We start from the raw sequence: 12,982 nt of genomic DNA on the forward strand, positions 1-12,982 counted from the left end.
GCACTTGGGCCACATATGGAATATTTCTAATTGAATTTCTGCACAAAAAAATGAAATTTGTAAATTTCCCCTTAACTTTGCTTTAATTCATGTGAAACGGCGAAAGGGTTAAGAAACTTTATATATGCTGTTGTGAATACTTTTAGATGCAGTTTTTAAAATGGGGGAATTATGAGGGGTTTCTGAAATAAAGGCCACTCAAATTCACTCTACAGCACTGACTTGGTCCCTAAAAAAATATGTTTTGGAAATCTTCTTGAAAATTATTTCTGCTAAAGTTATAATCTTTATGACGTCCTACAAAATTAAAAGGACGTACAAAAAACAATTCCAACAAAAAGACATCATGGTAAATGTTAACTAGCAACTATTTTGTGTGGTATTACAATCTGTCATACAAGCAGATACATTCAAATTTAGAAGAATGCCAATTTTTACATATTTTCTCTAAACGTTCTTCACAAATAAATACTGAATGTTTCAACCTTCAAATTTTACCACTAACATAAAGTACAATGTGTACCGAGAAAACAATCTCAGAATCGCTTGGATAAGTAATAGCATTCCAAAGTTATTACAACATAAAATGACACATTTTAGATTTGAAAAACGTTTCCACAAGGCCAAATCTGTCTGTGTCTCTAAAGGGGTTAAAGAGTTTTGTGCGGGTACAAGAAGCTTCAAGTAATCATCCTCTTATAGGTTGATTCTATAATAAGTTGATTGCAAGAAGTGAGCAGACAGATAAGAAACCAATGGACACGAGACACTGAGGTTCTAACCATTTGACACTATTTTTAGGGGCAGTAAACTGCTGGACACCAGCGACTGGGTACTAAACCATTGGATACCATTGCCTTTGTTAATAAAATGCTGGACACAAGGGACCAGGACAATAAACCACTTGCTCAACAGCGAACTAGAATGGTTAGTGGTGGAAGGTGAGGGAGGGGAATACCGATTGTCGGAGGCAGAGTATATTGAAGCCTGTGTCTTCTGTTTGCACACATAGACAGAGGCTTAATCAAGACCACAGATACGACAATTTTATGGCAATTATGTAAGGCTGTGTTCACATCATATTTTATTCCTACATTTGGCGTATACGTCAGGAATGGTCCTAGCGCATAGGCCAAATGCATACAAAGGTCCCCATTGACCCAACGTGAAAAAATAATTGACCATAATTATTTTATTTTTAGGTCTTCTGCAACCAAATCTCATTGCTTTGCCTCATCAACAGGGTGCATCTCAAGCTGGAATGGGATTGGCTTCCCAGGTACGGTCTATGATAGGATGATGTCAGAGGTGCAAGGCTCAGATGTTCCTGTAAGCAGTGTTACTTCTCACCTTCAAAGCATATTAGAAATGAAAATTTGAAGTCCCAATAGAACTGAAATATAAATGAGAAAATCAGACCACCCACCAGTCGTAAGAACGGAGGTTCCGTTCCTCCTCACTGAAATCACGCAGTGAGGAGGAGCTTGAATAGAGCACCACCCGCCACCCTATTCAATGCCTATGAGACTGACAGAAACAGCCGAGCGCTATACTCACCTGTTTTCGTCATTGACATTGAGTTTGAATGGAACGGTGCCATGTATTCTCAACCGCCAATACATTTAAAGTCCCCCGTTCTAGCGATTGGTGGGGCCCCCAGTGATCAAACAATTGTCAATTTTGGGAAAACTCCTTCAATGTTAAAAAGTATCTCCACTTAAAATAAAAAATAAATGCTCTTAAAGCGTATTTTCCAGGAGTTTTAACTGACATTAGGAAATGTGATAAAATGTAAAAGTATAACCAATATTAACCTGTTAAATCGCCCACCGCTCCAGCGCTGATACTTCAGTGGTTCCTTCCTGTCTTTGTTTACTTGTCTTGCAGTGATGACTTGCCATTCATCCACTTGACTGCTGCAACCAATCACTGGCGTTCAGCGGCCTTGTTCTGTACATGGAAGTATCACCACTGAGGCCAGTGATTGGCTGCAGGGAAGTAAACAAAGAACGGCAAGGACCGACGGGAAAAGTACAGCCTTACAAACCCAGGTACAAATCTCATGTCCCCTATCATTGATATCTCACACTGTAAATATTGTAATCTAAGAGCTGTAGCTGCTCTATCTAAATGACCATAATAACTTTATTATTGCCAACATCTAACAGGCTGTGGGGCGTCCAGGTCTACCGGGTTCCTCTATGGAGCCTCATTTGGAAATAGCGCAACACCTACATACCCCAAAACACTTATCTGTGGCCCCAGATGAGCCCAGCGATTTGGAAGAACTGGAAAAGTTTGCCAAAACTTTCAAACAGAGAAGAATAAAGCTTGGATTTACACAGGTAACGGTCTTAGTGGAAACAATCTGAAAGAATTTAAAAATGCACTGTATAGGTGATGGCTATAAGTGCTGCCACAAGTGAATTCACAATCTCTATTTTTCAGGGGGATGTTGGATTGGCCATGGGTAAACACTATGGAAATGATTTTAGTCAAACAACAATATCACGATTTGAAGCCCTTAATCTCAGCTTCAAAAACATGTGCAAGCTAAAGCCCCTGCTAGAGAAGTGGCTGAGTGACGCAGGTAAGGTTAATATTGTTGGCTCTTCCCACAAATACTATACTCAACATCAATTCTGCCTTCAAAAACATTTTCTGGGTAGAAAATTTTTTAGCAGTGTAACAATCTGATTCCTGCGATACCCAGAGAAGCAACCTACCGGACAGCAGGATTTCACCTATAGCATAGGATGCCCAAGAACGGTTCACTTGCATGGTGCCACTGACAATCAATGCCATGCAGTGCTGTAGATATACCCAAGGTTTTGCCACGTTTATAAATCACTGTCACACGTAGGCCAAACATGAGTGTTCCTGGATCAGAAATCAAAAATGATCCTGGGTAGAAATATTATTCATTTTGGGAATTGAACATGCACATTTTTATATGACCCCATAGGAATACTGTACATGCAATATTTCGCCGTGGAGACTGCACATTCACTTCCTCGTAATATAATCTGTGTTATCTTACTCACATCATGAGTGCAATGCATACCCAACCAGGTGAACAGAATCACATGATAGTCGCATTTCCAAATGGTACTTCATAAACTCCTTGGACTATGAGCAGTGGTAATACAATAATCTCATGAAGATAACACCTGCCCATATGCCCTACCAGGACATATAAACATAATGGGCTCTTCCCCATCTATGAGCAAGAAACGAGAACCACTCTGTATGACAACCATTCATTTGAAATGTCTGGCTAGATTCAGCGTCCTTCAGCTAGTAACCGGGGCTTAGAGAAGATGAACGCCGCGCCGCCTTCCAATTTCATGAGACAACCTCTTTGAGATCCTCAAAATATACCGTAACATTGTGAGCTTGGATATTTAGAATAAGCAGCTCTGATTGTTCTAGTGCACCTCATTTTATACTAACTTGTCGCCTTTTTCTACTGTCTAGAATCTGCTCCATCAGATACCGCCATACCGCCCAATACTACTTATCCACAACTAAGTGACATGTTTGGGCGTAAAAGGAAGAAAAGAACAAGCATTGAAACAAACATACGTCTGACTCTGGAGAAACGCTTTCAGGATGTAAGAAAAATATTGGACTTCATTTCAATGTACTCCTTTACTTATGTCATTACTGGAATACCGGTTTGGTTTTATATTTCCCATTTCAGAACCCAAAGCCGAGCTCAGAGGAGATCAGCATGATTGCCGAGCAGCTTGCCATGGAAAAAGAAGTAGTACGGGTCTGGTTTTGTAACAGACGCCAGAAGGAGAAACGAATTAACTTTCCAATCAATATGCCATTGAAGTCCCCGATCTATAACTCAAGAATGGTGAGATTTGTAATAATCCGTTTTCTTGGACTCAGCGTGTGTTGAACAATTTTTTATTCTAACATCCAGGCCACCGTAGCTGCACAGATCATACGACAGATAGAACAATTTTGTAGAGATTATAAAAAATTTAGCTAAAAACTGGAAACTTTGTTCATCGCTCGTGATTTGTTTGTACATGGAAAATTTTTCTCTGCAGATGGTCGTGAATGTTGAACTCCTGGGAGGGAGAAAAACCTGGACCGCACATCAACTTGTTATACATTGATCTATTGCGGCTGAGCAAAATTTATAAATATGAATATGAGATTCTTAGTAAACATTTTGATCAAGCCCACTTGCTATTTCACGGCAACCTCTTTTAAGTGGGTCCCTACTCTATTAAGTGCAGTATCGCATGGCAACCAGTGCCGTCACCACACAGCACCTGCAAAGGGAGCATCTCAGGGGCCCAACAGCACCCATGCTACCAAGCTGATCAGCAACAATATCAACTCAATTGCTAATGTGCTTATTAATGCTGAACTCTCTTTATATGTACAGACATAATAGGACTACCTAGCCTGTTCCTAGCAAGATTAAGTCATTTTTGTTCTTCTTTCCATGCCAGGTATCTACGTCCAGTTCTTTAGGGTCTCTGGCTATTACCCCAGTGCACAGCACAATGACCAGCACAGGTAACTCATAATAATATGAGATTGTCATTTAACATTATGCCATTATTTCATATTAAGAAGTTTTAAACCTACCAATAATCTGAAACCAAGCTTTTCCACCAGCTTCAGATATAATATGTGTGAAATGGAAAGTAAAAGTTGTTTGAGGGCCACATTGGGACATGTATGTGTCCGATTGGCGGGAACCCAGCAACTGTGACCCATGTTAATTGCTTTTTTTGTATAATTAATTGTCCATTCTCTAAATTGCTGGGGGTTATTTAATTTGTATGTGATTATACTTATTTATGTTCAGATGGAACCAATCTGACCATATCTTACATATACTACATTATATAAACTAGATTAGTGCTCATCTTTTTGGGTTTAATACAGGGCATTAATCACAGATATTGGTGACATCACTAGAATATGCCATCAAGGTCTGATCCAATTGCTAGGAAAAAAAAGTGGTAGCACTGTGCCACTTGTTCACCTGTACAATGCCCTTGAGTTTTCCTCAAGCTGTTAAGGATGACCTGTAAACTCACCTGAAATGTCTATTTTAGTGAAGACTTGTATTACCCGTGAAATAACATTGCTAGAAAATATTTTCTTAGAACACTGCATTGCGTAGTTCCTCTGTTATTCCTCCTGGATATGTATGAATAAATTTACAACTGGGCGTTATTGTTCCCTCTTGTTAATAGGGTGTGTCCCTACACAGTCTGATACAGTCAGCACTAAATGGACAGTGTCAGGGTTTGTATATAGACACAACCCTTTGACAAGACGAATGGTAATACCCAGTTGTCAATTTATTCATACATTTCCAATAGGAATATCCTCTAGATCTATAGTCGTTGATCAGCTCACAGCTTCCTTGTTGCTCTCTTATGAAAACTGCTGGATCACACCCATGAATGGATTAAGCCAGAGACAAGCCTTCATCCAATAATCCAGACGAAAAGATATCTAGCAAAGTGGTCGCCCAGTTCTATCAAAATAGAGAATTTACTCTTTAACCACTTCGTGACCGCCGATATGCCTTTTCATTAATGAGCTCTAGTCTAGGCCGCCGCCTTTTCACGGCGGCCTAATCAACATCCTGCACGGGTCTCCGGTGCAGGCTGGAGCCGGGGCTCGGCTGTCTGATAACAGCCGGGCTCCTGCTCCAACGGTAGCGATCAAGGTTTACTTCGTCCTAATAGATGCCTGTCCGTTCTTTACTGACAGGCAATAATGCTCTGGTAAACGAAGTATACCAAAGCATTATAGCAGCAATCTGAAGACCGCATAGTGAAGTCTCCTAGTGAGACTGAAAAAATAATTAATGTGAAATAAAAATGAATAAGGAACACATTAAAAAAAATAAAAAACATTTTTGCCATAAAAAAATGGTTTTATTTAGTAAAAGTGTAAAAATAATATAAAAACTACACATATATGGTATCCCCGCAATCGTGATGACCTAAAAAATATTATCATATTATTTAAACCGCACGGTGAACCCCGTAAAAACAAACGCAAAAAACAACGGCAAAATTGCTATTTTGTTCCCATTTTTCCCCAAAATAATAATAATAATAAAGGATTAATCAATAAGTCCCATGTACCCCAAAATGGTAGCAATGAAGTCCTGCAAAAAATAAGCCCTCATATGGCGACATTGACAGAAAAATAAAAAAGTTATTTTAGTTCAAAAGTGTTTTTATTCTGCAAAAGTAGTAAAACATAAAAAAAACTATACATATTTGGTATCGTCGTAATCGTACCGACCCATAGAATAAAGGTAGCATGTTATTTATGCCACACAGTAATTGGCGTAAATGTAAAACAATGGCTAAAGTGCTGTTTATTTTTATATCCCCACCCAAAAAAAGTTCATAAAAGTTAATAAAAAAATTCTACATACCCCAAAATGTTGCCATTGAAAAATACAACTCATCCCGCAAAACACAAGTCCTCATACAGCCATGTTAACGTGAAAATAAAAAAGTTATAGCTCTTCGAATGTGACGATGGAAAAACTATAAAAATTGCTTGGTCATTAGGGCCCAGAATGCAAGCAGGGGGAAGGGGTTAATATTAAAATCCACGGTACATAGGGTCCTTAGTTGTAGTAATAGACTACAGAGGTATAAAACATGTATACCTGATGAGAAATCTGTATGTTATTGGAACTGAACAATCTATTTGCTGATTTCTTTACCTTTGGATGATTGGATATAGAAGGAAATTATAATAATGATTGTTATATCCAGATATAACGTTAAATAGCTTGTCTAGAACTTTTTGTTGCGTTTTACTATGTTGTTAAAAATGCTTTTTGAGTAGTGCAACATTTTCAGTAGCTCAAAACAGTCGGATTCTGGTGGAATATGCATATTGCTGAATTGTAGTGTGGTGAATATGCTATAGAAAGTCTGAACATATTACCTCTCTTATTATAGTAACATCATCTTGTTCCCCTGGGAGCTCCAGTAGACCATCCTCACCAAGCTCAGGTCTCCACACCAGCAGTGCTGGAATGTCTCTAAATAATTCCAAGCCCAATGTCAATAACTCCAGCTACAGTTCTTCCGGGTGAGGTTATTTTGCTTTACTAGCACAAAAATGACTACGTTTTGATCATCCACGTTTGATATTGGGAAAAGTAGTTCATAACATAACATCTAGCTCAACTAACACAAAAGTAACAAGAGTCTTAGGCTTTGTTCACATCTGCGTCGGGACTCCGTTCATGGATTCCGTCTGAGCTTTCCGTCAGGGGAACCCATGAACGAAATCCTAACTGAAACAAACGGAAACTATAGGTTTCCGTTTGCATCACCATTCATTACAATGGTAACGGATCCGGTGCAAATGGTTTCTGTTTGTCATCGTTGTGTAAGGGTTCCGTCATCTTGACGGAATGAATAGCACAGTCAACTACGGTATTGATTTTGTCAAAATGATGGAACCCTTAAACAATGGTGACAAACAGGAGCCATTTGCACTGAATTCGTCACCATTGAAATCATATATATACACATATATACACTACCGTTCAAAAGTTTGGGGTCACCCAGACAATTTTGTGTTTTCCATGAAAACTCACACTTATATTTATCAAATGAGTTGCAAAATGACTAGAAAATATAGTCAAGACATTGACAAGGTTAGAAATAATGATTTTTTATTTTAAATAATAATTTTCTCCTTCAAACTTTGCTTTCGTCAAAGAATGTTCCATTTGCAGCAATTACAGCATTGCAGACCTTTGGCATTCTAGCTGTTAATCTGCTGAGGTAATCGGGAGAAATTTCACCCCATGCTTCCAGAAGGCCCTCCCACAAGTTGGATTGGCTTGATGGGCACTTCTTGCGTACCATACGGTCAAGCTGCCACAACAGCTCTATGGGGTTGAGATCTGGTGACTGCGCTGGCCACTCCATTACATATAGAATACCAGCTGCCTGCTTCTTCCCTAAATAGTTCTTGCATAATTTGGGGGTGTGCTTTGAGTCATTGTCCTGTTGTAGGATGAAATTGGCTCCAATCAAGCGCTGTCCACAGGGTATGGCATGGCGTTGCAAAATGGAGTGATAGCCTTCCTTATTCAAAATCCCTTTTACCTTGTACAAATCTCCCACTTTACCAGCACCAAAGCAACCCCAGACCATCACATTACCTCCACCATGCTTGACAGATGGCGTCAGGCACTCTTCCAGCATCTTTTCAGTTGTTCTGCGTCTCACAAATGTTCTTCTGTGTGATTCAAACACCTCAAACTTCGATTCGTCTGTCCATAACACTTTTTTCCAATCTTCCTCTGCCCAATGTCTGTGTGCTTTTGCCCATATTAATATTTTCCTTTTATTAGCCAGTCTCCGATATGGCTTTTTCTTTGCCACTCTGCCCTGAAGGCCAGCATCCCGGAGTCGCCTCTTCACTGTAGACGTTGACACTGGCGTTTTGCGGGTACTATTTAATGAAGCTGCCAGTTGAGGATCTGTGAGGCGTCTATTTCTCAAACTAGAGACTCTAATGTACGTGTCTTGTTGCTCAGTTGTGCAGCGGGGCCTCCCACTTCTCTTTCTACTCTGGTTAGAGCCTGTTTGTGCTGTCCTCTGAAGGGAGTAGTACACATCGTTGTAGGAAATCTTCAGTTTCTTGGCAATTTCTCGCATGGAATAGCCTTCATTTCTAAGAACAAAAAAAGACTGTCGAGTTTCACATGAAAGCTCTCTTTTTCTAGCCATTTTGAGAGTTTAATCGAACCCACAAATGTAATGCTCCAGATTCTCAATTAGCTCAAAGGAAGGTCAGTTTTATAGCTCCTCTAAACAGCAAAACTGTTTACAGCGGTGCTAACATAATTGCACATGGGTTTTCAAGTGTTTTCTAATCATCCATTAGCCTTCTAACACAGTTAGCAAACACAATGTACCATTAGAACACTGGAGTGATGGTTGCTGGAAATGGGCCTCTATACACCTATGTAGATATTGCATTAAAAACCAGACGTTTGCAGATGGAATAGTCATTTAGCACATTAACAATGTATAGAGTGTATTTCTGATTAATTTAATGTTATTTTCATTGAAAAAAACTGTGCTTTTCTTGCAAAAATAAGGAAATTTCTAAGTGACCCTAAACTTTTGAACGGTAGTGTATGCGTACACATTTGTGTATATATATATATATAGAGAGAGAGAGAGAGAGAGAGAGAGAGAGTAGAAATCTACTGGATTGTTGTACAGTTTGATTAAGTCAAATGTGATTGTTATTTCACTAGAGCAGGAGGACTAAACCTGTTTAGTTGCTTATTATAAATGTTATAGGAAAGATACATCATGTCCAATATATTTTACTGCCCCATCCCCCATCTCGTAGACTCACCCCTCATAGACATTAGATTGTTGGCAACTTACAATGAATGTCCACCCGTTTTTTACCTGAATATAAATAGGTCCAAAATTCTGATTTAGTTTTGTAATACATCTTTAAAGTACCCTTTTTTTCCGTAATTTTTACAATGTCTTACCCCAATAATAAGATATTTAAAGCCCTGCAGACGTTGATTGCGCCATATAAATCAATGATGATATTAATAATAAAATGGTTGGAGCTCCGTTTTTCTGATACGGAGCTCCAAATCCCATGTATAGCTATATAGTTAAATGATAAAATTCTAGCTGTCTGCAGCTGCCACTAGGTGGAGCCAACTGCATACATTTAACTGAATAACAAAACAGTATGCCATAATCTCTTAAGCTCCCCCTAGCGGCGTCTGCAGGCAGACAAAACGTAATCATTTAACACAATGAATATAGAGGTCCTTTGGTGCTCTATATTATACAAATGTAGCTCCAACTGCTATAAAGATATATTATGAAATTAATCAGCACAGAATGTGGGACCTAAAACAATATGATGTGAAAAAGAGGACATTCACTTTAAGACTGCTTTGTGTAACGAGAACATGTGGTGATTACATTAGACAAAACAGCTTATTGATTACAACAGACCTATACAAGATTTTCTTGTAGCTTAAAAGCATATTGCATATTATACACAGCCGATAATCAGAGGGAATGGAGCGCTCGTTCCCGATCATCGGCCTATGTAAAAGGGCACAGCGATCAGCCGTTAAACTAAGAAACGTAAACAGGATGTGCTGCCAACTATGATGCATACTGTATGGGGACGTACAATGATTGCTCCATGTAAATGGAGCAAAACGAGTGCCGATCCACCTGCTATATTGCCGATCGGTGCTCGATGTAAAAGGACTCTTTTAGTGGTTTTGACTGTACGTTATTTAATCATCGTTTACTACTCGAGAGACTGACTTTTATTTGTAATCAAAAAATTAATTTTTCTTACTTTTTTTCTGAATGTAGACCATGGTATCGATGGAATCCTCCAACATATCTCCACTGAAGAAACGTCTAACTCAAGTATAATTGTGGTGGTTTCTTTATTCAGACACTGAAAGGGCACCACTTAATGCAAAGTCACTGCCATGAATAAATTACAATATGGACTTCAAGCTACTAATAAAAAACAATCAATTCCAAAATATATAAAAGAGGGACCAAAGACTGTGTACTGCCTAGTTAAGAAATATTCTGTGCTAGTGGAAGTCCCACAGCGGATGGTCATGTAGAATCAGTATACATCTGCAGCTCTCACTTCCGTGAACCTTCTTATGACAGCTTAGCACCACCACTAAATGGAAGCAAGGTCATTTACCATGTTTTCACCCTGACATAGCATCTGACTATTTCCCACTGTTTCTTGGCAACTAAATTATTTAATCTTGTAAATATTCTCATTTTTAAATAACGTGTGAGTTTTACTTTACTTTGTAATTCAGAAGAACACAAGCTTTAAGTTTTTATGAATAATATGTTCAAGTTCTGATAAATGATATTGTTACAAATGCTGCATTTCATGCCGTGGATGCATCCAAAGAGATCTTAATCATGTACATATGAAGAATAAAATTATAGATCCACCCATGCTTACATGAAAAAAGTGCCCGATCTCTGTTCTTAACTACTGAGATTTTTTTTCAGACTATTATATATTGTGTCACCTACCACAATTTTTGCAGAACAGCAATAATGTAAGCAGGCTGGGTACATTGATTTATTTATCAATTGCCATCCCCCATATTACCAAACAGAAACCTATAGAAACCCTATCATACGAATATATCACCTGCAAAGCAAAAATATGCTATCCGATTGATTAAAAGAAGCGCAAAAGCAAAGTATTCAAGGAAAAAGTTCCAAACAAATAGAAATCACACAGCAAAATTATAAGCAAAACAGTAAGTAATTACAAATAGCCACAATGTATATAGCAAGTGCCATGACTTAGCATAAGATTGTATATGTTTAATACTGTGGAAGGGATTTACATAGATTCCACAGAACAAGAGTTTACTGTCATGTTTAGAGGTAGCTAAGTATACAGATCACTCCTTCCAAGGTTGTTTACTTTCTCTATCACTATTTTAGCCAATAAGCAAGTGCAAATCATAAAAAATATGTGGCCAGATTTAAGGGTAAATAATCTTGCAGACTTTCTATTGAGCGGGTAGACCGCTCGCTCGGGTTTCTGAGGAAAGCCGATCAGGAACGAACCGACACAGCGCTCTCCCGAGCCCTTCTGCAGCTTCAGTGCTCGGAACCCCAACAATCAAAACTTCTGACATGAGACTTTGACATGCCAAAAGCTTATTAAAAATGTAAGAACCCTTTAAGAGATAATTCAAATCACAGTGTGATCCTACTCCCCAACACGCGTTTCGCGTAATCTGGCTCCACCTATGGTATTATTGATGATTTGCACTTGCTTAGTGGCTGAAATAGTGATAGACAGAGTAAATAACGTTGGAAGGAGTGATCTGTATACTTAGCTACTTCTAAACATGACAATATTTGCTTGGTCTCTGGAATCTTTGTAAATCCCATCCAAAGTATTGAACATATATTGAACATATACAACCTTATCCTAATTTGTGGCACTTGCTATATACATTGTGGCTATTTGTAATTACTTACAGTGTTGCTTATAATTACGCTGTGTAATTTCTATGTGTTTGGAACTTTTTGCTTGAATACCTTGCTTTTGTGCTTGTTTTAATTAAAAAATAAATATATTTTAGTATTAAAGGGAATGTGTCTCTAGAATTTATTATATTTTTTTCAGTTAAACAGTTAGTATATAAGTGATTACACATTGTTTTAATTTTTTCACAAGTCAGGAAATATTATAAATTCTATATTATAACATTTCCATGTGCTGGTCACTAGAGGGAGCAATTCCCAAAATTGCAGCATTGCAATGTGGTAAAGCAACCTCATTGCTTTATGCTGCAAATTTGGGGTAGACGCACTCGCTCTAGTGTCCTCACACAATCCCCCCTCCCTTATTCTGGCTAGTACCAGGAGAAGGAGGGGGTTGAATCTTCAAACATCCTACACTGTGTACCGCCATTTTCTGAGCGAATGCACAGTGTAGGAGGATTAGATACAGTGGTAATCAGACAGTATAACACGAACATAATACATTCATCACATACACAAACATAACTTACCTGCTCCTGCCGCCGCTGCCATCTCCGATCCTACTCCTCGCGTCTTTGCTGCCTTGAACATATGTGCGGAAGCCGCGACCGGAAGTTGTCATCTTACTGTCCGGCCGCGGCTTCCGGTCCACATGAAAATGGTGCCGGATTTCGCTCTATCAAAGACCTTCTTTTTGGTCTGTGTGGGAGCAGCGCATGCGCCGTTCCCACACAGACGGCATACGCTATAGTGAATGGAACGGCTCCCGTTCGCATTCTCTATGGGGATGTATGTGCCGTATTCCATCTCTGTATGTGTCGTTAATCGACACATACAGAGATGAAAAAAAAATGGCAGCCCCCATAGAGAAGTAAAAGTAAGAAAAAAGTAAAAAG

At 38.8% G+C, this 12,982-nt stretch overlaps 1 protein-coding gene across 1 annotated transcript in view; it reads left to right on the forward strand.

Moving 5' to 3' along the window:
* The window catches only part of POU2F3 (POU class 2 homeobox 3), a 125,846-nt gene extending 114,956 nt beyond the window's left edge, over nt 1–10,890 (forward strand). Inside the window, exons 8-15 of the mRNA XM_075840826.1 lie at nt 1,203–1,279; nt 2,169–2,345; nt 2,449–2,590; nt 3,478–3,614; nt 3,704–3,865; nt 4,476–4,542; nt 6,975–7,107; nt 10,410–10,890. Coding sequence (XP_075696941.1) covers nt 1,203–1,279; nt 2,169–2,345; nt 2,449–2,590; nt 3,478–3,614; nt 3,704–3,865; nt 4,476–4,542; nt 6,975–7,107; nt 10,410–10,449 — 935 coding nt within the window. The 3' untranslated portion in view covers nt 10,450–10,890. The remainder of the gene's footprint in view (nt 1–1,202; nt 1,280–2,168; nt 2,346–2,448; nt 2,591–3,477; nt 3,615–3,703; nt 3,866–4,475; nt 4,543–6,974; nt 7,108–10,409) is intronic.
* Nucleotides 10,891–12,982: the final 2,092 nt, after the last annotated feature.

This window comes from Rhinoderma darwinii, chromosome 10 (assembly GCF_050947455.1).
Source record: "Rhinoderma darwinii isolate aRhiDar2 chromosome 10, aRhiDar2.hap1, whole genome shotgun sequence".
Lineage (NCBI taxonomy): Eukaryota > Metazoa > Chordata > Amphibia > Anura > Rhinodermatidae > Rhinoderma > Rhinoderma darwinii.